We start from the raw sequence: 23,433 nt of genomic DNA on the forward strand, positions 1-23,433 counted from the left end.
CCGGTACCTCAGCCAGTCTTGACTCCTTACCCGGTAGAGTGAGCCAAATCTTTAATTCTGGAGGGTCTGGGCCGTTAGTAGTCCTGTCTGAATTGGGTTGTTGTAGTTTCCCATTGACGTTAATCATGGGGACCCCCTAATGGATCTCTTGTATTCCAGACACCCTCTTCCTTACCTCCATTATGGAGCGGGAGTCCGATTTCCCCTTGAAGTCAGGATTGGTCACCCCAGCCAGCACAGTAACTCCCTTCTTTGCCTGTTACTTCGGAGGCACGTGGTGCCCCAGGTGGCCAGTGGCAGTCTTAACTTCCAGTTCAGTGGAATCATTGTCTCCTGGTGGAAACATTCCTTCCTTTGGAATGAACACTTCTAGGCCAGCGGAGCATAACGTCACAGGGACCGGAAGCAGGCATTTTGCTGGTGAGTCACTGGGGGATAATGGTGAGTGGTGCCGCTTCCATTTCCACCCCTGTGATTCTGGGACCTGTGAATGCTGGCTATGGGAGAAATTGAACCATATACTGGATGCTGATTCAGAGCATGTATAACCTCCTGGAATATCTTGCCCCAGCTTTACAAGGTGTTGCCACCCAGCTGGTGCTGTAACTGAGTCTTCAGAAGGCCATTCCACCATTCTGTCAAGCCAGCTGCTTCAGGATGGTGGGAGCATGGTAAGACCAGTGGATTCCAATGAGCAAGGGCCCATTGCCTCCCTTCATTTGCTGTGGAGTGAGTTCCTTGCTCAGAAGTCATGCTGGGTGGAATTCAGTGGATGAGGCATTTTGTAAGTCCATGGAGGGTAGCTTTGGCAGAAGCATTGTGTGCAGGGAAGGTAAGTCTTCATACAGAGTAAGTGTCTCTTCCAGTAAGAACCAGTGCCGTTCCTTCCGTGATGGAAGCTGTCCGGTGTAATCAACCTGCCACCAGGTAGCTTGCTGATCACGCCATGGGGTGGCGGCGTATCAGGGGCTCAGTGTCGGTCCCTGCTGCTGGTGGATGGGACTCTCAGCAGTGTCTGTGGCCAGGTATGCCTTGGTGCGTGGTGGTCCCTGTTGCTGAGCCCATGGGTACCCTCCATCCCTGCCATGGCCACTTCTTTTATGAGCCTATAAGTGATGATGGGGCAGCTGAGGAAAGAGGCTGACTCAGTTTATTCAACATGTATATTTGCTTCTTAAATTCCTTCACCATCCCTTTCACGTATTTCTTAAGTCCTTCCTTCAGCCTCTTCCATTTTTACTTTATATTCTTTTCCTGGGCCATTTTATCAGCTGCCTCGTCGGAGCTAATGATTTTCATATTTTTAGCACAGACTGTCCCTCAGAGATTTTTGTTTAATTAATTAATTAATTAATTATTTTTGGGCTGCGTGTGTCTTTGTTGCTGTGCATGGGCTTTCTCTAGTTGTGGCGAGCGGGGGCTACTCTGCGTTGCGGTGAGCAGGCTTCTCATTGCGGTGGCTTCTCTTGTTGCGGAGTACGGGCTCTAGGCACGTGGGCTTCAGTAGTTGTGGCACGTGGGCTCAGTAGTTGTGGCTCCTGGGCTCTAGAGCGCAGGCTCAGTAGTTGTGGCGCACGGGCTTAGTTGCTCCGTGGCATGTGGGATCTTCCCAGGCCAGGGCTCGAACCCGTATCTCCTGCATTGGCAGGCAGATTCTTAACCCCTGCACCACCAGGGAAGCCCCTCAGCACTGATTTTAACGTTTTGAATGACACTAGCTCAGGTTTATGGTACTTCATTTTTTGAGATGATTAGGAATACTTCCAAAGTCTTTTGATCAGATGTTTTCTGTGTGACCTACTGTATACTTTGTTGAGAAATGTTTAGATTTCTAACGGCTATTTTACAACTTTGTTGGAACGTAGGTCTAATTATGTCCAATTTCCACAGGTATCTTCTCTTAATGGATCTTCAAGATAGAAATGAAAAGCTCTTTTATAGAGTGCTAACGTCTGACATTGAGAAATTCATGCCTATCGTTTATACGCCCACTGTGGGTCTGGCTTGCCAACAATATAGTTTAGCCTTTCGGAAGCCAAGGTATGTAAACTCTTAAGTACAATTTGTGTCTTTCTTTATTTTTTTGTAAAGTGTTTGCAATAATTAAAAAGAATTATGGAATGGAATTGAAGTTTGGAAAAATCTAAAACAAACTTCATTTAAAAGAACATTTAAAAATATAGTGTTTTATTTCTGATTTAAGATCATGGGAAAGTATTTTTTTATAAACCAATTTATGTTTCCTTTTACAGACAATAAATGAGCCTTTTTTTTTTTTTTTTTTGGGGAAAAGTAATGGATCATAATTAAGCTTGGTTCTGAGACGGTAATTACCACTATTATGTTACATTTTACAAGTTAAAACAGATTCCCAATTTTCCTGAAAATAAGGAGTATATTGTTTCCTAAATTCAGAGTTGGCATTCAACTGGCTCTTTTGTTGATTTCCTTTAAATGAAATTGTAATCACCTTTAAAGCTGTATAAAATATATAGTATAGTTTTTCTAAAACCATAGCTTTATTTATTATATCACTTTAAATACTTTTGCAGCAAGAAACAATTGAAATAAATATCAGTGCTTTTAACAGCAGCAACAATAAAAGCTCGAGTTGACTGTATTTGTGCTGCTTGTAGTTCTAAATTTAAAGATAAAAAAGAAATGTTTATAAGCTTATACCACAGAAAAAAGCCTATTGAAAATACGGTCATTGAAATGACTATTTTTGAGGTAAGATCTGAAAGTTAGATTGAACATGTAGATTTCTTGAAGGTATATTGATGTAGTGACAATATTTTGCACACTTGTGCCACATTACTTTTTGTATAAAGAAAAGAATTAGCCACATTATCCCTTGTATAAAGAGAAGAATTATATGTAGATGGTCTGTTGAATTACACTAATAGCACGTATCTATGTTGCATTTATATAATGGCTTTGTTAACACTGAATAAATTTTTTTCATAGAAAAACAAGAGTTAGAATTTAGCTGCTAATTGTATTATGACAGATAATTCTTTTCTGAGTATATCAGTATTTTTTAATCATACAAATAATACATATTCATTATTGAAAGAATGAGAAAATACATATATACGGAAGGAAGAAATATTTTAAAAATACGCAATGTCGTCATAGCAAAAATCCCAATACATACAAATACATACTGTTTTCCTTATAGAAGGGATCATACTGTACAAATTGTTCTTTACCTTACTGTTTCTCTGAGTGACATCATAAAATATATATGTCTGTCCATGTCTATAAAATATATTTCTACATGAAGAAAGACTCTTAATAAAAGTGTAAGTGTATACATCTTAGCTATTTTAAAATGTAATTTAAGCATATTTATTGAAATTCAAAGTTTTCTATGAGATCCTGAGAAGTGCTGACAACTATAAGACATGTAGAAGAGCTTAGCTCAAAGTATTTGGGTTGAAGTTGACATAGAAATCCCAATAGCAACAGTTATTTTTTTGAGCACTTACTAGGTACTAGATGATTTTCTAAGGGCTTGGGATACTTTGGTATATATATAAATCTAAAAGCAGAAGAGACAGGGAAACAAAAAGTAATTGTCTAGAGTGTTGGGAGGCAATAAGTGTTATGGGGAAAGAAAGAGTTGAGCAGGAAAAGGGGGATGCGGAGTGTCATGTGCTTTGGGGGAGGGGCAGTAGCTGTTTTACATAGAGTGGACATTGTAGGTTTCACTGGAAGATGATATTGGAGGGTGAGAGGGGGAGATACAAGGGGAAACGTGTACCAGGCAGGAGGGATGGTCAGTGCCAAGGCCCTAAGTGGGAAAATGCCTGGAGAGCAGGAGTAGCATAGAGACAGGGTGGAGTGAGAGGGGGCCGAGTAGTAGATGAGGTCACAGATGTAGGATAAATAAGAGGGTACAGAACCTATAGCTTCTTGTCGGCTATTTTGAAGAACATTGGCTTTTACCATTAGTTAAATGGGTAGAAGAATCAGGTAGCAGGCCATTGCAGTAAACCTAGTGAGTGATAACAGTGGCTCAGATTAGGAGGGTAGCAATGGAGTTAGGGGTAAGAGTTCAGTTTCTGGATAAAGATAAAGTCACGAGGACTTCCTATTGGATTGGAGGCTTCCTAGAGCAGTGGTTGAAGGTATGGGCTCTGGAGTAGATGGCCTATTTTCACTTACTGGTTTTGCCACTTGTTCTAGCGTTGAATAAATTAGTTAACCTTTCCGTGCTTCAGTTTCCTCCTCTGTAACGTGGGGATAATACTACAGCCCAACATCCTTTATCCACATTTTTTAAATCCCAAACTTTGAAAACCAAAACATTAAAAAAAAAAAAAATCTCATTTGGGACCAAACCTGATCTATCGGAGCCCATTTGGTGGCAAAATTTGAACTGAATTTATGTGGGGATAGTTATAGGATTTATGTGACTTAGTGTCATTTCTTTTTCTTTCTTTTTTTTTTTTTTATAAATTTATTTATTTATTTATTTATTTTTGGCTGTGTTGGGTCTTCGTTTCTGTGCGAGGGCTTTCTCTAGTTGCGGCGAGCGGGGGCTACTCTTCATCGCGGTGCGCGGGCTTCTCATTGTTGCAGAGCACAGGCTCTACACGCGCAGGCTCAGTAGTTGTGGCTCACGGGCTTAGTTGCTCCACGGCATGTGGGATCTTCCCAGACCAGGGCTCGAACCCGTGTCCTCTGCATTGGCAGGCAGATTCTTAACCACTGCGCCACCAGGGAAGCCCCATTTCTTTTTCTTTAGAAGTATTAGTGTATTTGATTATGGGGAGCTTTGTCAGAAATAATCTGATAGGTATGTAGATAGATGGATAGATAGGTAGATAGATAGATAAGAAGGAAGGAGAGGAGAGGGAGAGGAAAGGGGAGAGATGGGGCGAGATGTAGCAGGGCATTTGTAGCAGAATGCTCACAAATGTTGATTCTAGGTCACATATTCATGGTATTAGTCTATCAACTTTTCTGCAGTATTTGAAATTTAAGTAAAGGAATACTTCACTAACAGAAAGTAAAATTTCCACAAGTGTTTCTAAATGATCTCTTTATGGCAGTTTTCTGTCATGTTGATTTTTAATGCGTATATTTTGTTAAACTTTTGGTGATTTCGAAGTTCTTTTTTATAGAAATAATATTTGGCGTGCAATGTTATGTCATCAGGGAGGACGTCTGTGGTTGTGATATCCCTCCTGTTTGTCGGCCGCCAGCCCGGGCGTGTGGGTCCTGAGTAGACCGTGTCTCCACCTCTTCTACCCATCTCATTGTGGCTCCTTCTTTATATATCTTTATAGTTGTGGATAATCTTTTCTGCTAGTCTTTAGGTTGTTCTCATAGATTGTTGCTCTGTAAGTGGTTGTCATTTTGGTGCACCTGTGAAGGAGGTGAGTTTAGAACCATCCTACTCCGTCATCTTGATCCTGCCCCCCCCCCCTTAATTCTTTAGTAGAATAATTCTCATGGGTTCTCCCATGATTATAAAAAAAGAAACCTGTTTGAAAATGTGTTATGTGACATATATCTAGATATTATATTTAATTAGAAAGGAAATTGTGATTGTGTTTGAATAATGATGGATCTTTTAGGCATCAGTTAGCATCTAGACTATTTTTTATTTAAGCCAAAATTGACAAATGTCTTTTCAACCTTTCCTACTGCAACAGTAGGTATTCAAAGACATTTAGAAAGTAAACAGGAGGATTATACCTCTTATTATATTTACTTTGTGGGTTTGGTGGTAGCAGTTAGGAACATAATTAGTGAAAGTTAAGCGTTAATAGTACAAGTACTGAGGTTAGTACAGTTGCAAATAGGTATATCTTTTGATCTTATACTTTTTAATATATCTTAATGACATGATACTTTCCTATGGCTAGATATTTATTTTTCATTTTGAATATGGCATTAAAATCTGGCTAGGCATCCAAAAATAAATTCTTATATGAATAACTCTACTTGTAACATTTTTTTCTTGAGGTATGATGCTGGAATATTCATTTGTTGGTGTTGTGTGGAATTTCTTTTCTCTTTGGCATAGACACATTGTGTGGGTTTTTTCAACATGTCGTGGATAATGATTTTTAAGAATGTTGTTGAGTTTGCTTAGATTATCTTGTTCCCATAACATTCAATTCTTGCAGAATTTTCGGTATTTAGTAGTGCAATATGCTTATGTCAACACATCTAATTGTGGCTAATTTGTAGATGATAAAGGTGTGATTGTTGGAAGCTAAAGACAATTCTTTTTTATATTTTTGCAGAATGCTGATCCTACTGTGCTACTTAAATTACTTGTATTCTGTGAAACTGTCCTTAAAGAAAAGTTGTGTGCAAATTGATAATGCAGGTTTATGTAAAGGACAGCTAAAGCAGATTTATGTAATTTCTTTGGAAATATTTCTGCCTGCTGTATTTTACACTGCATTTTCCAAGAATCATCTCCTTCTCCTGTAAGTTCTTATTAGCTACATTACCACTTCACCATGCCTTTGGCAGTTAATCATGTTCCTATTTTTGGTATTTTGAATGTTCTATCAGGTACTCTTGGTCTCTTTTCTTTTTTAATTTAATTTAATTTATTTCAGTTTTTAAATTGAGGTGTAATCGGCATATTATATTAGTTCCAGGTATATAACGTAACGATTCGATATTTGTACGTACTGTGAAATTATCACCACAAGTCTAGTTAACATTCATCACCATACATAGTTACAAAAGAACTTTTTTCTTGTGATGAGAAGTATTAAGATATACTCTCTGAGCAACTTTCAAGTATGTAAAGCAGTATTATTAACTATAATTGCCATGCTGTATATTACATCCCCAGGACTTACTTATTTTATAACTAGAAGTTTGTAACTTTTGACCTTCACTGACTTCTCCCCGTCCCCCTCCCCCTACTTCTGGCAACCAACAGTCTGTTCAATCTACAAGCTCAGTTTTTCTTTCCCCTCTTGGTTTCTTTTGTTGTCATTTTACTATTCATTTAGTTACAACTAGACTGTAAGCATCTAGAGAGAAAGGATCATATTTTAGAATTTATTCCTGTATTTCCCATGCTGTTTTAAGCTTAGTATCTGGTTTGTGCTGAATGAATATATGTTGTTTGCTACCTCACAGAAATAGTAACTTAATATTCCTCTATTCATCCACATATAAGTGATATCATATTATATTTGTCTTTCTCTTTCTGACTTATTTTACTTAGTACGATAATCTCTAGGTCCATCCATGTTGCTGCAGATGGCATTATTTCATTCTTTGCTATGGCCGAGTGATATTCCATTGTATGTATATATACACCACATTTTCTTTATCCATTCATCTGTCGATGGACATTTAGGTTGCTTCCATGTCCTGACTATTGTAAATAGTGCTTCTGTGAACGTTGGCGTGCAGGTATCTTTTCAAATTATAGTTTTGTCCGGATGTAAACCCAGGAGTGGGATTACAGGATCATATGGCAACTATTTTTAGTTTTTTAAGGAACCTCCATACTGTTTTCCATAGTGGCTGCACCAATTTACATTCCCACCAACAGTGCAGGAGGGTTCCCTTTTCTTCATACTGTCTCCAGCATTTATTGTTTTGCATTTTAATGATGGCCATTCTGGACAGTGTGAGGTGATACCTCATTGTGGTTTCAATTTGCATTTCTCTAATAATCAGTGAAGTTGAGCATCTTTTCTTGTGCCTGTTGGCCATCTGTAGGGACATGTTGAGTTTTAAATGTCTTTGGGACTTCCAAATTCAGGGCGGTGTCTAATAGGCAATTAAATGTATGGACCTGGAACTTAATAGATAATGTATTTCAGGATCCTACTATTTTAACTCACACATTATATATGCTACATAAAAGGTACATGATTTGATTTTGGCAATGATGAAGATTATTAACAAGACTAATTGTCAAAGAGAATCAATAAGATGCAGTTTTTTGCTTTATTTTTTCCCAGAAAATTCTTAGAGAAATGCATGGAAGGAAATACTAAGATGAACCAAAACAAAATACTAAGATCGTTTTTCTACATTTATTGTTTATTTGTATACATATTTCCTTTGGAATTCCAAAAAGGACTTGAAGTATAGTATTTGTTTTTTAAATTGTGAGGACCAAGCTTTATTTATTACCTCATGTGCAATTTCGTATAAGAATGTCTACCTAGTAATATAGAAATGGTCGTAAACATGACCATGATTAGACCATGATTATTGTAGTGGAAATATATAGTTTCTGCAGAAGTGCCAAAAGTTCAGCAAATTTTGTAGTCTTATAGGGTGAGGGTGTCGGTTTTAATCGGTATTTGGTTTATGAAAGAGCAGTAAGAAAAAAGCTTAAAAGGAATAAATGTAAAAAGAAACCTTCCCAAAGCTAATACTCCTTTAACCCAAGAATGTTCTCATTATATGCTACAGATTATAATTGGAATAGCTATCAAATGAATAGTTAATAGAATGAACACTTTTATATTGTATCCTGTTTTATAAATTTTCACATTTTAAATCTATCTGGTTTTCTTAAACAATGTTTTTTTATATGTACTATACAGGTATATGATGGAGATTTTACTTTATTAAACTATAAGTATTTCAATAACTCAGTAATTAATTATAAATAAGGACAGTTTAAGTTGCTTAGGGAAAAGAAACATGATTTCACAGCCAGTTTTAATAGCTGTGAGTTAGGTGTTTAACCCATAAAGCTGTGGTACTTTGAATAGTTTTATCCTTTGTGATGTGGTCCTTTGTGATCTATTGTGATGTAAACTGCCAAGTGATCCAGTGCCCAGAGTATCTCTTGCTTTCCTAGGTCATCTCACTTTCAGAGCTAAGGGGGTTTCTGGGAAGAGGTCAGAGGAGGTCCTAAACCTCTAAGTAGTCCTGGATACAGAGCTGCCCAGGTGGACCAGGACTGTTTTTTATTGAATTTGGCTTTCTTCAATTAAGCCACTTTAGAACCTTTAGAATAAATATTTAGGAGACTTTTGAGAACCAGGGAATATTTTTGGTTGATAGCTCTGGCTCAGTTTGTAATTTTTATTTTTTATTGTATTGGAATTTTCTGTTTCTACAATTTTATTGTGTTAGAAACTCTAGAAATTGAAATAGTTGGTGGTTAAGAGAGCAGCTAATTTTTTAATGCTTCTAGAAAAGTTATCATTTAAATATTAGATATTAATAAGCTTTTCACCCTTTATCCATGGCAATAAGCCTTTGATTTGGATTTATACTTATTCCAAAATATTCTTTTGTTCATTTCTTTCTTTTCCCGTGACATAGGCCTGATATTTGCATCTACCCCCCCCCCCTTTTTTTTTTAAAAAAACTACACTACTTGGTAGAATTTTTTTTTTCAAAAGTATGAAACAAGTTATTGGAATATTTGGACTAGTTCAAGTCTCTTAACTGTTACCTCAGTTGATTTTTTAGAGATAATTATTTGCAAAAAGTTGATTTTCATTTATTATGGAGATTTAGAGGATGATGATTTGTTGAACTACTAATTAATTCAAATTGACTATTTTTTTCTGAACAGACTAAATGTCATATTTATGAAAATGTATATGTGATTTGTGCTAAATAGGAGTGAGGTAGAGTAGCCTATATCTTAAGTTCTGGAAATACAGTGTGTGCCCAGAAGTAGTTTAAAATACCAAACTATCTTCTTTCTTAAGTATTGCCTTAATTAGGAAAAATCTGGAGAATGGAAAAAATGTAGGCATGATTCAAAGAGTGTTCTTTCACATCAGGATCTAAGGATTGTCTAAACGTTTGCATAGTCATATAAATCTCTTTTGCAAGGCAGTGAAACTTATCTTTTACTGTAAAAGACCCTTAAAAAGTGTAAAGTAACAGTTCATCGAGTCTCCATATTCAGCTAGAGACTTTAAGTGTGGAAAACTTGAATGAAAATTTAAGTTTAGGATCCAAAAATAACTTTGCTACAATCTGTGTGGTACACCCAGGTGTTTTAAGTTTACACATAGCATATGGAGAATTATGAAAAATTACCAAGTTTTATCTCAGGTAGTCTTTATGAAAGTGTATTAATTTGGGCGTTATTATGTTTTTAAGAAGGATTATAAATGCCAGTCTTCATTACTAAAAATAAAGAATTTTTTTAAAGGGAGGCAATAAATGGTTCTTTACATCACCTTCCCAGATCACATCTGGAATATTGTGTTTAGTTTTGGATTCCATATTTTTGAAGGGACATTGGCAAACTGAGATATAGCCAGAGAAGAGTGACTAAAGCAGTGGTAGTTATTGAAAATTTGTAATGTGAGAAAGAGTTGGTGGAAATAGAAATGTGTAGCCTAAAAGATAAGGCTTGAAAGGGACATAGTTAGGTCTTCAATTATTTGGAAGATTTTCATGTGAAAAAAGAGTATACTTGCATGGAATAGCCTCAAAATGTAGAACTAAAATCAGTAGATAGAAGTTATTACAGGGATGCAGATTTACAGTCAGTGTAGATGAAGCTTTTCTGATAATTTATCTGACATTGGAATAGACTTTCCTTATTCTCCGTCATTGGAAATATTCATGTGGTTAGATAATCAGTGGTCATACACATTATAAGTGAGATTCTTGCATTGGGTGTGATTGTAAAATAGTTGAATTCTAAGGTCACTTTTAACTAGAAAAGTCTGTGAATTTTTAAAAGAGCAGCCTACGGAAGAATAATTCCAGGTATTTGGAACACCTCACAACTAACTCACATCATTTCAAATAACCTTGCTTTCTAATTCAGAAAGATTTAGTAGCAGCTTTAAATCACAATTTTAGGATTTATTAAAAATAATAGATTTTCAAAGAAGAAGGATTGTGAACAGATTTCAAGTGATTTGATGACACGTCTCATCAAAATTCGTACTCCTTCCCCCAGACAAACACACAAGCACATGTCAGTTTACACAGCTGTATCCTGGTTATAATGTTTCTGTTTCAACATTTCTCCAGTTTGAATGCATAAAAAGTTTAATGTTGACATTTTCTCATTTGAAGTAATTACGTTCTTCTCATCTGATTTTTAAAAATTTCTTTGTAGTTTTTTAGACTTTGTTTTTCTGTATATACTTTTAAAATGTTGTTTATTTTTATATATTTTCCTTAACTTAGTTACAGTTTTAGCTCGTAGAGAAATTATTAGGAAGAATTTTCCCAGAGGCAGTGCTTCGTCCCTCCCGCCTGCCCCCTGCCCCCCCAATCAGTAGTTGAGGAGAAACAGCCAGGCTAGAGCTTGCTTTTATTCTTTCCACCAAATTTCCTTTGTGCTTCTTAGGTATGCTTCTGAAAATTCAAAGGTCTGTTTTTATGACAAAGTACTCTGTAGTTAATATCATCTAAGAATTATTTTATGTACCTTTAAAAAATGTTGGTTATTTTATACGTAGGTAATTTTATAGTCTGAATTTTAACTCTTTGAAATAAAGTCATAATTGAAGTTGTCAATTTGAGCTCCTTACTATATATTTTATAATAATATTTTATATTCACTGTAGTAAAATTTATAAAATATTTGATAGAATTCCAAATTATGTAATTATCTACTTAAAATAAATCATGAAAGTTATTGAATTTCATTTCTTTCTAAGCAAGGAAAATTTTCATTTATCAACATAAATTCTAGTCTTACTATGATTGGCGGCTGAATGAATGACATTTATAATAATTTGGAGGGTATCATATTTTACACATTTTACAAAATTAGTGCTGCTTTGTGAAGTAAAACATTTTCACTATGAAATGAGGTAATTTATTTTAAAAGCTGAAAATGGTATGTTATTTCCCTAATGGAAGAAGTTAGTTTTTACTGACAACGTGCCAAATAAATGCCATCTGTTTGATGAATTCAGTATTACCTTAGGATTCTTTCCAGTGTTTTCTGCTGTGGAAAGTACGTTGGATTTTAACTATCAGAACAACACCTATTAATTTGTGCTTAATTAATTGGCATGTTCATATTAGTTTTCAAATGAATAAAGAAGAGCTTATCTCAAATTGTTTTTATGTACATTTTCAGTTCACATTTATTTGGAAACAGTAGTTGAGTGTTAATGGAGTATGCGGAGATGGAGTCATTAACGTTTACTAGTTTTTGGTTTTTAAAATCTATGTATTTTATGATTTAATACAGTCATTCCAAGGAAACTCAGTATCACCAGGTTAAGTACCAGAGTTAGGGCTTGAACTCATTTTTCTACTTTGTACTCCTCTGTATTAGAGTTCTCCAGAGAAGGAGAATCAGTAGTGTGTGTGTGTGTGTGTGTGTGTGTGTGTGTGTGTGTGTGTGTGTGTGTGTGTGAGATTTATTTCACGGAATTGGCTCACCCAGTTGTGGAGGCTGGCCAGTCCCAAATCCTCAGGGTAGGCTGCCAGGCTGGAGACCCAGGGAAGGGCGGATGCTGCAGTTCACTCCAAAAGTCATCTGCTGGCAGAATTCCCTCTCCCTTGGGGAAGGTCATGTAAGTCTTTTCTAGTAAGCTCTTCAAATGATTGGATGAGGCCCATCCACATAATGGAAGGTAATCTGCTTTATTCAAAGTCTACTGATTTAAATGTCAATCTCATCTAAAAATTACCTTTACAGAAACATCTAGACTAATGTTTGACCAACTATCTGGATACCATGCCTAGCCAAGTTGAGAGACATAAAATTTTTTTTTTTTTAATTTTATTTATTTTTGGCTGCGTGGGGTCTTCATTGCTGCACACGGACTTTCTCTAGTTGTGGTGAGCAGGGGCTACTCTTTGTCACGGTGTGCAGGCTTCTCATCGCGGTGGCTTCTCTTGTTGCGGAGCACGGGCTCTAGGCACGTGGACTCAGTAGTTGTGCCTCGCGGGCTCTAGAGCGCAGGCTCAGTAGCTGTGGCGTATAGGCTTAGTTGCTCTGCGGCATGTGGGATCTTCCCAGACCAGGGCTCGAACCCGTGTCCCCTGCATTGGCAGGCCGATTCTTAACCACTGCGCCACCAGGGAAGTCCCAACACATAAAATTAACCATGACATCCTCCTAGACCCATGTTGAGTTGTCTTCTTGCATTGATTAGGTTCTATCTTGGATCTGAGTTGTTCAGAGAAGCTACACTCTTAACATGTAGCTTCTTGGGCTTTTCCTCATTGACTAGTATGTGTTCTGATTTTCAAAAGCTAAAATTATATATTGTGTTGTTAATTAAGATTTGTCTCCCAAATAATGGAGTGTTTACATATAAAGAATTTCATCTATTGCTTTCTAGAAGACTTAATTCTAATAGATACTCCATAGGAATATTGTTCAAATATGGTTTCACTTTAAGAAGTTTCTAACACTAATTGATTTAATGACAGTAATTTAACATTTAAACCTAGTTTTAGAAATTGTCAAATAACATTATTGATCACTCAGTTGTTCTGGAAGTTCCCTGCTTTGTTTTCTTCCCAACTCTGCCACTTCTTCAAAATCTTTTTGTTGATTCTCTGTGTTCATGATTTCTTCTCTCCTTCCTTTCTTTAACAGAAATATATTGTGTCCACTACATGCCAGGCACTTTACTAATCTGAATATAGGTAAATAAAAGAAGTATTTCCTGCCTTTGTGGAATTATAAGTACAGGCATACCTTGGAGATGTTGCAGGTTTGGTTCCAGACCAGCACAGTAAAGTGAATATCACAATAAAGTGAGTCACACAAATTTTTTTGGTTCCCCAGTGCATATAAAAGTTATGTTTACACTGTACTGTAGTCTGTTAAATTGTGCAATAGCATTTTGTCTACAAAACCAATGTACATACCTTAATTTAAAAGTACTTTACTGCCAAAAAAGTCTAACCATCATCTGAGCCTTCAGTGAGTTGTCGTCTTTTTGCAAAGTAGTATCAAAGATCACTGATCACAGATCACTGTAACAAATATGAAAAGGTTTGAAATATTAGGAGAATTACCAATGTATGACACAGAGACATGAAGTGAGCAGATGCCATTGGAAAAATAGTGCTGATAGACTTGCTCAACGAAGAGTTGCCACAAACCTTCAATTTGTAAAAAAAAAAAACACAACATCTGTGAAGTGCAATAAAACGAGGCATGCCTGTAATATTCAGGGGAACAAAGAAAGACGTGAGTACAGTTTGGGTTATGAAGGAAATGAACAGAGGAGAGTGATGAGGAATAACAGAGGGATTTCTTTTCATTGTGTAGCCAGGGATGTGTCTCTGAGAAGATAATATTTAAGCTGACACCTGAGGGATGAGGAGTTAGCTTGTGAAAACCAGAAAAAAAAAAATCATTTGAGGCGAAGGAAATAACATGTTCAAAATGTCTGGAAGTGGGGAGGATGGCATGAGACGAGGTTTGAGATAGTCAGGAGTCACATGCAGGTCTTGCGGGTCATGGTAGAGTCTCATTGTTATTCTTAATCCATTTGGGGAGCCATTGAGGTATTTGAAGCAGAGGAATGATGACATCCAATTAAAGTTTTAAAAGATTATTCTGGCTGTTAATGTGGTTAAAAGATTGGAAATGAGGGGCTAGAATGGAAATGGGAGGCCCAGTAAGGAGACTGTGGTGATATGGGCTCCCCTTGCATCAATCCTGCTCACTTTGAGTGGACTTGATCCCCTTAGGATATGGAGTGAGGAAGTCAAGGAAGGCTGTAGTAGGCTAACACAGTTGCCAATAGCAGTAACCAATTCACATGGGAATAACTCCACAGTCTCTTAGTCCTGGAGTGATGGCTGTAGGTGAGGTGACGTGGAAATACGACACCCTAGTGTGTTTACACTGACCCTGAAAACATTAGCAGAGATAAGAAGAGCTGCTGTCCGTAAGAATTTCTCAAGCTTGCAGACTTAGTACGGTTAATTTTATTTATAACCCAAGTCCATTCTCCTACGATCTTGTCCTCTGTGCACTGCACAAATCCGTCCTTTCTTCCGCCTCAAGGAAGAGCCAAGTAGACCATGTTTTATTTTACACTGCCCCTACATCCTATTCATTTCCTTCCTGTGCCCCTATTTTTTCAATTCATATGTTGTTAACGTGGGGTTGGAGTTCCGTAACTCTGCCTGCACTGCTCAGCCTCAGCTGGATCTTCTGCTCTACAGGGTTGAGCTCCAGCTGTGTTCCTGGCTCTTCTCACCCTTACGGCTGCAAGAATGTAAACACTCTGCCTGATCCTCCTTATCTCATATATTCCTCTCCATTTCCCCTAGGAATTCATTGGCTTAACATCTTATTTCTGTGAACTAAACCTAATCCGTTTCTGCTCTTCAATATATTTCCTTCTTAATCTGTACAGCTAAGTGCAGTGATCGCTCCACTCACTAAAATGTCAGCGCTCCCCACTGTTTTCTTCTAGGTCCTATTTTCTCTTTCTTCTGTTCCTCCCCAGCCTGCCATTCCAGTCGCCCAGGTTTCTTAACTTTGGGAGGTACAACACCATCCACTCATTCACCTCAACCAGACACCTCGGAGATTCTCAGGATTTTAACCCCCTTTTCCCTTTTTGTGCCTTGTCAATTTTACCTCTTACTTACCTGTTGAATCTCTCTCGTCCATTCAATCCCATTGCCACTCTTTTAGATTAGGCCCTTCTCATTTCAAAAGAGAGTGAATTTTCAAAACAGGATGCCTATTTAAGTCCCTTTCTGACTAAAATCCTCCAACGACTCCTCATTTCCCCCATCATAAAAATCCAAACTTCTTAGCATGGCCTTCAAGGATTTTTGTAATCTGGCTCCTTTGTCTACCCTCTGTCCTCATGGTTACCCCTTTCCTCCTCTTCACACCCAGCTCTCCACCTGAAATTGAGTGTCCCCCCACACCCTGGGTGCTTTCACAGTCTGTATCACACTGACATATAGTAACTGACTTTCTTTTCTGTCTATCTGACTGTTTTTTCTCTAGGGTAGCAATTCTGTATCCTTCACCTCTACCCCAGAACCTAGGTGAAATAGCACAGTCTTTGTTGAGTGGATAGATGGGCAATAGAGCATGGTTAAACATTGCCAGACTAGTATGAGCTTTGGATCTGAAGAGGCTTGGTATAAATCTCTTTATTGCTTCTTACTGACTGTGTGGTTTCTTGGGTCTGTAACATACATTCTCTGATATTTAGTTTCCTCATCTGTAAGATGAGTATTGTTAATATATTAAAATAAGATTATCTTTCTTAAACCTATCTTTTGACAGGAGACGTACGGCAGAAATTAAAAACTAGTTTATCTGAAGTTCAGATGTTACAGTTCTCAAATATCAAATTCTGAACTTATGAGGTGGAAATTTCTTTTTCTAAGTATTGAAATTAGTTTAACACTGACAACAGTAGTTATAATTGAAACAGTTAAGATGTTGTAGAATGTACTTATTTATTACAATATAAGAATGGAAAAGGATGGCTTTCATGTGACTCATCAAGTCAAACTATATTTTTAGGATTAGAAGATTTCAAGAAAAATGGTATGCAAATATAAATTATGTATTATAAATATAACTAATGAAGATATTTCTAAGGCACTAGCAAATCAAGACTTGTAAAAAATTACTGAAAACGTGTTTGTAAGTATTCATTGAACACAAAGGAAGTTTATATATTATTCTGCTTCCTGACCAGTATATTATATTTGGTACAACTATTTCTGAAAACAGATGGAAAGTGTTAAATACAAGCAATAATTTAAACTCTGTTAAGTTTTTCAAGGAAGCACTCACCCAGAAAAAAATCTAGTAGTAGTGGGGAGTTCTTCTTTTACATGAGAAGATGAGCTCATTAATTTTTCCAGTAAGACAAACAAGATACTGACATTGCATACTTTTTTTTTGCAAAGATTATTTTTACACCAAATTTAGCTTCTAATTTATTATCTTGTAGTTATAAGACATTCCTAACATGTGACTTAAAGTCTTGGACATGGTAATGTGGTTTCTTTTTCCTTTATTACCCTTCATTATTTCTCATGTAACAAAATGGAGCACAAAGTTCACTAAATAATATGAAAAGTTGTACTAATGAAATACACTTTCTTAGTAATATAAATAAGGAAGTAATTTGAACACAGTGTTTATCAAAGTATGTAACACTAACACAAACAATTCGAAAGGGTGTATATAGATATAGAACAGCTTTCTTCTTGCTTTTACTTAGAAAGAGATACATGCGCCACCCCCAACCCCCCAAAATGAAAACAAAATACTAAAGGATCTCCGAGGACAATCATCATTCCTTACCCAGAGAAAACCATCAATGACTATGGTGGGAAGAATTCCTTGTGGTTGGAAAACAGGGATAAATTGCATGAAGTCTCATTTATGTATTAAGCTGCTTGAGTCAGTTTAAGAAAACTTTCACATATGAAGGATTTCTATTGTGCAAGTGTTTGCTGACTGCCACCTTGAGTTTGCATAAAACCTGCCCTCCACTCATGTGCCCCACTTAATAGACAAATAATTACTGAGTAGAGAATATACCTCCCAGTTTGATACTTTAACAGTACAGCAAACTATGATCATTGAAGTTTAGTTTTGATTTATTCAACCTGGTTCGCAGGCATTCATAATTTAATGTTACATTCTGTCTTTCGTAGGGTCCCTATGAGAAAGAAATGCCAAATAGAGAAGGTTCTTCTTTATCTTTTATTAAAACTTCTTTTGGAAAGAATGTCTGATATATTGTTCAGTGTCCTTTATATAAAGACTCATTTGATAAATTCCTCTCAAAATTGAAGAACTGCCTTTTTTTCCTTTCCCAGATGCAGTAGTATGTTTCCTTATGTTAGATTTGAGAACTAACTCCATTTTCACTCTTGGACTTTGGCTGTATTTTGTGCTCAATTGCAGTAGTTTTCTTCAGATCACCTTCTTTTTCCTGTCTCCATCCCGCCCCGCACACCACCCAAAGAGTATTAATTCTCTTCAATGAGTATGTCTTGCAAACCCAGGTTTTAGATAGTCATTAGCCCTGGATTTCTTCCCAGGCTAAGTGGAAAGCCCATGTCCTCTTAAAAAAAAAAAAAAAAAAGTGTCTTCTTAGAATTTTACATCTTCTTCCCCCTCCAGGGTGAGATGGCTTCCTGCCCTCCAGAGAAAACAGAGTAAAGGCTGCCAGTCCTCTGGGTCCCTGTGTTTCCTGACATTTTTCTATGATTTGAATAATTCCTGAATCTATAACTTGTATTGTTTACTGCCTCATACCTCTATTAATGTAATGAAAACATCAATTTATCTAGTCTAGTTTTATTAAATGTTTTAAAGAAAAAAAAAAACAAGAACAGAAGCTAAAACCATCATTTCAGTCTTTGTTTTGTTCTAAGGCTTTCTAAACACCAATCCCTTTGTTTTCCCAGCTATGAACATGTGACAGAGTTGTTAATTAGCAAGATCTTGAGATCCATAAGGCTTCATACATTTTCTTTCAAGTGATTCTTCACCGACCTATTGCCTCTCCGTTTTAAACTAATTTGTTAGTTAAATATTTGGGAGGTTAAAAGATTATATTCTTTTGATTGCCAATATGCTGCTAAACATTAGGATAAATTTAGATATTTCTGATAACCATATTCTCAAGTCTACAATTCAGTGCTTGAGAGTAACTGTGATAATTTCATCAATGCCAAATGATTTTCTTTCCCCTTTTGGAAGAGACATTCTTGATAGAAACTTAATTTTATTTCTGTTACTTCATGTCATATTTATAAATGTGCCAATGTATAACTACACCATTGAGAGAATTCTGTAGCTATTCACAACGTATGGGAAACACAAATCCTTAATTTAATAAGAACAGTCTAGAAATAGTAAATAAGTTTCAAAATTCATGTTTCATCTTAAATACAGTGAAAACTGTATTTCTTGGATTCTAAAATCATTGTCAGTCCTTTATTGAAGTACATGTATTCTTGGCATGCCACTCAACTGATTTGTTTAAGAATTTTGCTCAGTTTTGCAGCCAGTCACATTCAGGAGTAAATGTTAAATATAACATTGAACTTTTGCATCATTTAGGAAATTAAGATGGCACATCTGTCAACACCAGTGAACACTCAAGATTATGTTTGTTACTGTAGATCAGTGATCATCATACTGTTTTGCTTGTTAACTCTTCAAGAGAATTTTGAAGAACTGCACCCTTCTTAACATCTAAAAACTATCATCATAAGTCTGAATAGTTGCAAGGAATGTAGTGCCTGTATTAAATTCTGGTGTTGGACTTTTAGAAACAATTAGGTAAGAAATATATGTAAATAATAAAAAGTAAATTTATTAACTTTGCTAGACATAATGTTCAAACTTTCTACATATTTAGTGAAAGGTAAAAATACATGTTGCTAAAAATAAATTGGTATGGTGGATAATAACTTTACCTTTTAGATGAAGCTGTAGAAAAATATGCACCATTCCATAAAATAAAATAATGGGATTAACTGTAATAGGAAGAAATATGTCATAAATTTGATAAAATTATAATGTCTAATTAAATGATAGACCTTTTATTTGAATGGAATCATATTAAATTTTAATCTGCAGGTTTCATCCAGTATATCTAGAACTGTTTAATACTTCTGAAAAAAATCATAGGTGGGGCACCTAACCAGACAGAACTGGAATTAGGCACAACTCCCCAAAAGAAGTAGCCTGAGAACCCTATTATAAATCAGGTTAATGCTGTTTAATTTTATCCTTTAATTTCCCCAAAGTCTTACTGATATAATAATAATATAGCTTATGCTTTTAGAAAGCATATTTCTCACTTATGCTTGACTTAAAGGAAATGTGACAGATTTCCTGTGATAGTGTAGATTTGAATTTGTAGAGGGATGGTCGAAATGTGAGGGAAAATGGACATTATTTGGTTTATAGAGTAGGATTGGGGGCATCAGTTTCTTAGGCCCCAGCAGTGGCAACCCCCCCTTGCAAAATTCTTTGGAAAAGTTGAAACCGAATCTGGCCTCTGTACCCTGACACCGAATTAAATCTCAGAGACAGAGTTTTGGGTGAAGTAGAAAAGAACAGCTTTATTGCTTTGCCAGGCAAAGGGGGGCACAGCGGGCTCATGCCCTCAGCACTGTGTGTCCTGACCTGGAGGGGGTAGTGAGGAGTTTTATAGTACTGGTTCACAGGGGGCGTCATCAGCTCGTGGACGTTCTTCTGATTGGTTGGTGGTGAGGTAAGTGGGAGACAGCATCGTCAACCTTCTGGTTCCAACCGGTCTGGGGTCTACGCGCTTGTGTGCAGCGAACTGTTGTTAACCATTAACTTCTCCCACCCAATGGGGGTTTCAGTATCTGCAAAACAGCTCAAAGGTATTGCTGTGTGTATCCAGGGAACCAGGACCCTGCTACAAGGCTGCACTACAGTTTCTTGACTGTTTTTCCCTTGTCCTGCATCCCCTCCCTTCCCTAATTAGCAGTTGTTTGAACTTGTCCGTTGGAACTCAGGGTAAGTCCTGGAGGCTGAATGAAGCCTATTTCCTGTAATGAAAGAAATGGGGGACACAGGAAGGCTTTTGTGCCCAGGAGCCCCACAGGGCCCTGCTCCGTATCAAAGTGGCCTCACATCAAAGGCATTTGCTTGAACTGTATTTGGCAGTATACCAAGTCTGCCCATGTGGCTTATATTTTTCTACTGATGAATTTTCTTTCTCTGAAAAGGGGGGAAAAAAAAGACTACCCAGGGACAATACCTGTACACATTTTTTTCTTTTAGATTAATAAAGTCTTATTTTTATGATTCTCAGCATATGCATATAGAACTCTGTTAGTTTTCTTCAGTATTAGAAAAGGAAATGGGACTAAGTGGGTGAATAGTTTGATCACCAGCTTTGGTTTTACATAAACTCCTCTGCAAGAATACAGACTTCCAAAGGAAAGATTAGCAAAAGGAAAGACTTCTGGATAAAGGCCCAGAGTCAAGGCTGTGGGATTTACTTTATTAGCCATTTGAAAAGAACCTGAAAGCAAAGCTTCATCTAAGAAGCTCTTGCTATCCGAGAATGCTGTTTATCAGAGAAATGAGAATGAAAGAATTAGGATAACTTTAGTCAGTTTATAGCACCAACAGCATGATTAATGAAAGTTGTTACATTCATGTCGAGATTCTCTTAAGATTTTGGACATGGGATCATGAGCCTGAGTGGGTAAATTTCATGCAAGTATTGGGACAAATCTTAATGGTCTGAGTAATGTGTTATACATGGAGAAGTGATTGAATTCTTCTATATCCTTGTTTTCATTGCTGTTTCTTGTCCTTAGTGCCTTTGACTTCTTGCATAAAAAGAAGCGGCTTTATTCTAGGGCACTTCCATCATCGAGCGTCTTTATTATTTCCGCTCTTGAATGCCATTGCATAGTCAGTTTATATTGGCCTTGGATGTGACTCTCATTCCATAGACATCAAGTAACTGAAGGATTTTTGTCCTTCCATTGCCAATAAATGTTTGATAGGATGTATGCATTTTCCCATAACAGTGAGAAGAAAAGTACTTTTTTTTTTTTTTCCTTTCCTTCATTGCTCCTTTTTGTAATTTTGGAAGGAAACCTGAGATACCAGCTGAGATGTGAGACTAAGTAATTTTTCTGTTCTGATAGAATCTGCTAATTCAAACAGAATGAATCAGATGGATGCTTGGCAAGTAATTGGTCCTAACACAATTGTTCGTTGTGTATAGAAACCTACCATTCTATGACTGTTTCTCCATGTTTGTCTAGTCTCATTTTCGTTTCTGCCTCATAGCTCTGGGTATTTTTTAATTTTCCTCACTATCACGTCATATTTAAAGAATTTTAGACTATCAGATATTTTTGGTGTCTTTGCTACTGCTTTCTTTACTGAAAGGGAGTTTAGAAGAAGAAAATATCACATAAGGGATTAAATACAAGGTAGGTAAGGTTGCCTTTCTTTTTCCTTGCAAAGTTAAATTGCAGAATTTGTTGTACCTTTTCGTCTCACCATACAGTATCTTGGAATAATAGTAGTACAGATTGAGAAAGACCTGGATATGTCAGCTACTTTATTTCCTTAATTTCTAATATCACAGAAAGCCTTAAACACACCTTCTTATGATCTTCCTAAACCTAACCATTTGAATATTTAACAGCCTTTACAAATGCAAACCTGAATCACTTGTATTTTGTCTAAGTTTTTATTCTTAATTGAGATTTTAAAAGTAAGGATTCTTATACTCTTTGTAAGAATCCTGTAAATATTTAATAACTGTTATCTTTTTCTCTTTGTCTTCTCCACTGCATCCTTTGAAAACTTTTCCTTTAGAGGTTTCCTTTTAAAACATGGAATCATCTTTGCTGTCCTTTTAAGATCCTTTAAAAAGTTCTCTGTAATCACTTTAAATCTTATTAATTTGATTGACAATATATAGGAATTTTGTTACAGTGACTGCCAGATTTTGATCTGAGAAAGAACATGCTCCTTCCTCTCAAATTATTGTAAAAAAAAAAAAATTGTTTTCTATGGCTTTCATTTCTAATAGTAGTAGATATTCTTGCTCTTTCCTGATAATGACATTTTGCAATAAATGAGAATATCCTTCCTGAGGATATTAAGAATTGAACTCTTTTTTTCATTGAGCGAGCGTTCAACATAGGATATGTTTGTCTTATTTCTATAAGCTATAGGTAATTAAATATAAGACCCAAATATATATATTGCCTAAATAATAGAGAATAGATAACCTACATTTTATGAAATGACTAAAACAGTGTCATCTATAGAAAGAGCACCAGCATCTATATCAGTTGGCATGGCCTGTGTAGAAGAACCTATCCTATTCTTTAAAATATTTTTATTCACAATGAATTTGTAATGATCACAATATTATCAATTTGTACTGATGGATTGAACAAAAGGAAAAGTAGTCCATTTGTTACGCTTGATGAAACATTCTTAAAAATTATCACCAATTGTGGTAAAAATACATACCTGTAACATTAATAATAATCAACATTTTTCACCTTAGGAAATAGAAGGGTCATTTTTCTACCAGTCATTCAAAAATGGAAGATATTATCTCCAGCTTAGGAACAAAAATATTTTCTTTATATGATGGCAGCCTTTGTATTTACATAAAAGGGGAAAATAAGGTCATTGACTTGTTGGAAAAACTAAGGAATTGCTTTAAAATAATCTAACCAGCCAAAATCCTCTAAATTAAGGTTATTTTTTAAAGCATGAAACAAACATATCTCAGTTCACTTCAGTAGGTACTTAGAGTGTATACATGTTCGCCTGTGTTTGACGTAGTTTGGTGTCAGGCATAGAAATGAAAGTTCCTATGACATGTTCTGTTTGGTCTCCTGACATCTCGATAGGTTTGTGATTTCCCACTCATCATCCCTCATTTTTCTTCTTGTAATGACACACACGATCTGATTCTTTTTTTAAAAATTTATTTATTTATTTATTTTTGGCTGCGTTGGGTCTTCGTTGCTGCGCGCGGG

At 36.2% G+C, this 23,433-nt stretch overlaps 1 protein-coding gene across 2 annotated transcripts in view; it reads left to right on the forward strand.

Moving 5' to 3' along the window:
- Positions 1–23,433, forward strand: part of ME1 (malic enzyme 1) — a 183,677-nt gene that overhangs the window by 32,553 nt on the left and 127,691 nt on the right. For both annotated transcript variants that reach the window (XM_082474214.1, XM_082474215.1), the window contains exon 3: positions 1,891–2,040. In XM_082474214.1, coding sequence (XP_082330340.1) covers positions 1,891–2,040 — 150 coding nt within the window. The remainder of the gene's footprint in view (positions 1–1,890; positions 2,041–23,433) is intronic.

The sequence above is a fragment of the Balaenoptera physalus genome (genome assembly GCF_965194825.1).
Source record: "Balaenoptera physalus genome assembly, chromosome: 9".
In the NCBI taxonomy this organism is placed as follows: domain Eukaryota; kingdom Metazoa; phylum Chordata; class Mammalia; order Artiodactyla; family Balaenopteridae; genus Balaenoptera; species Balaenoptera physalus.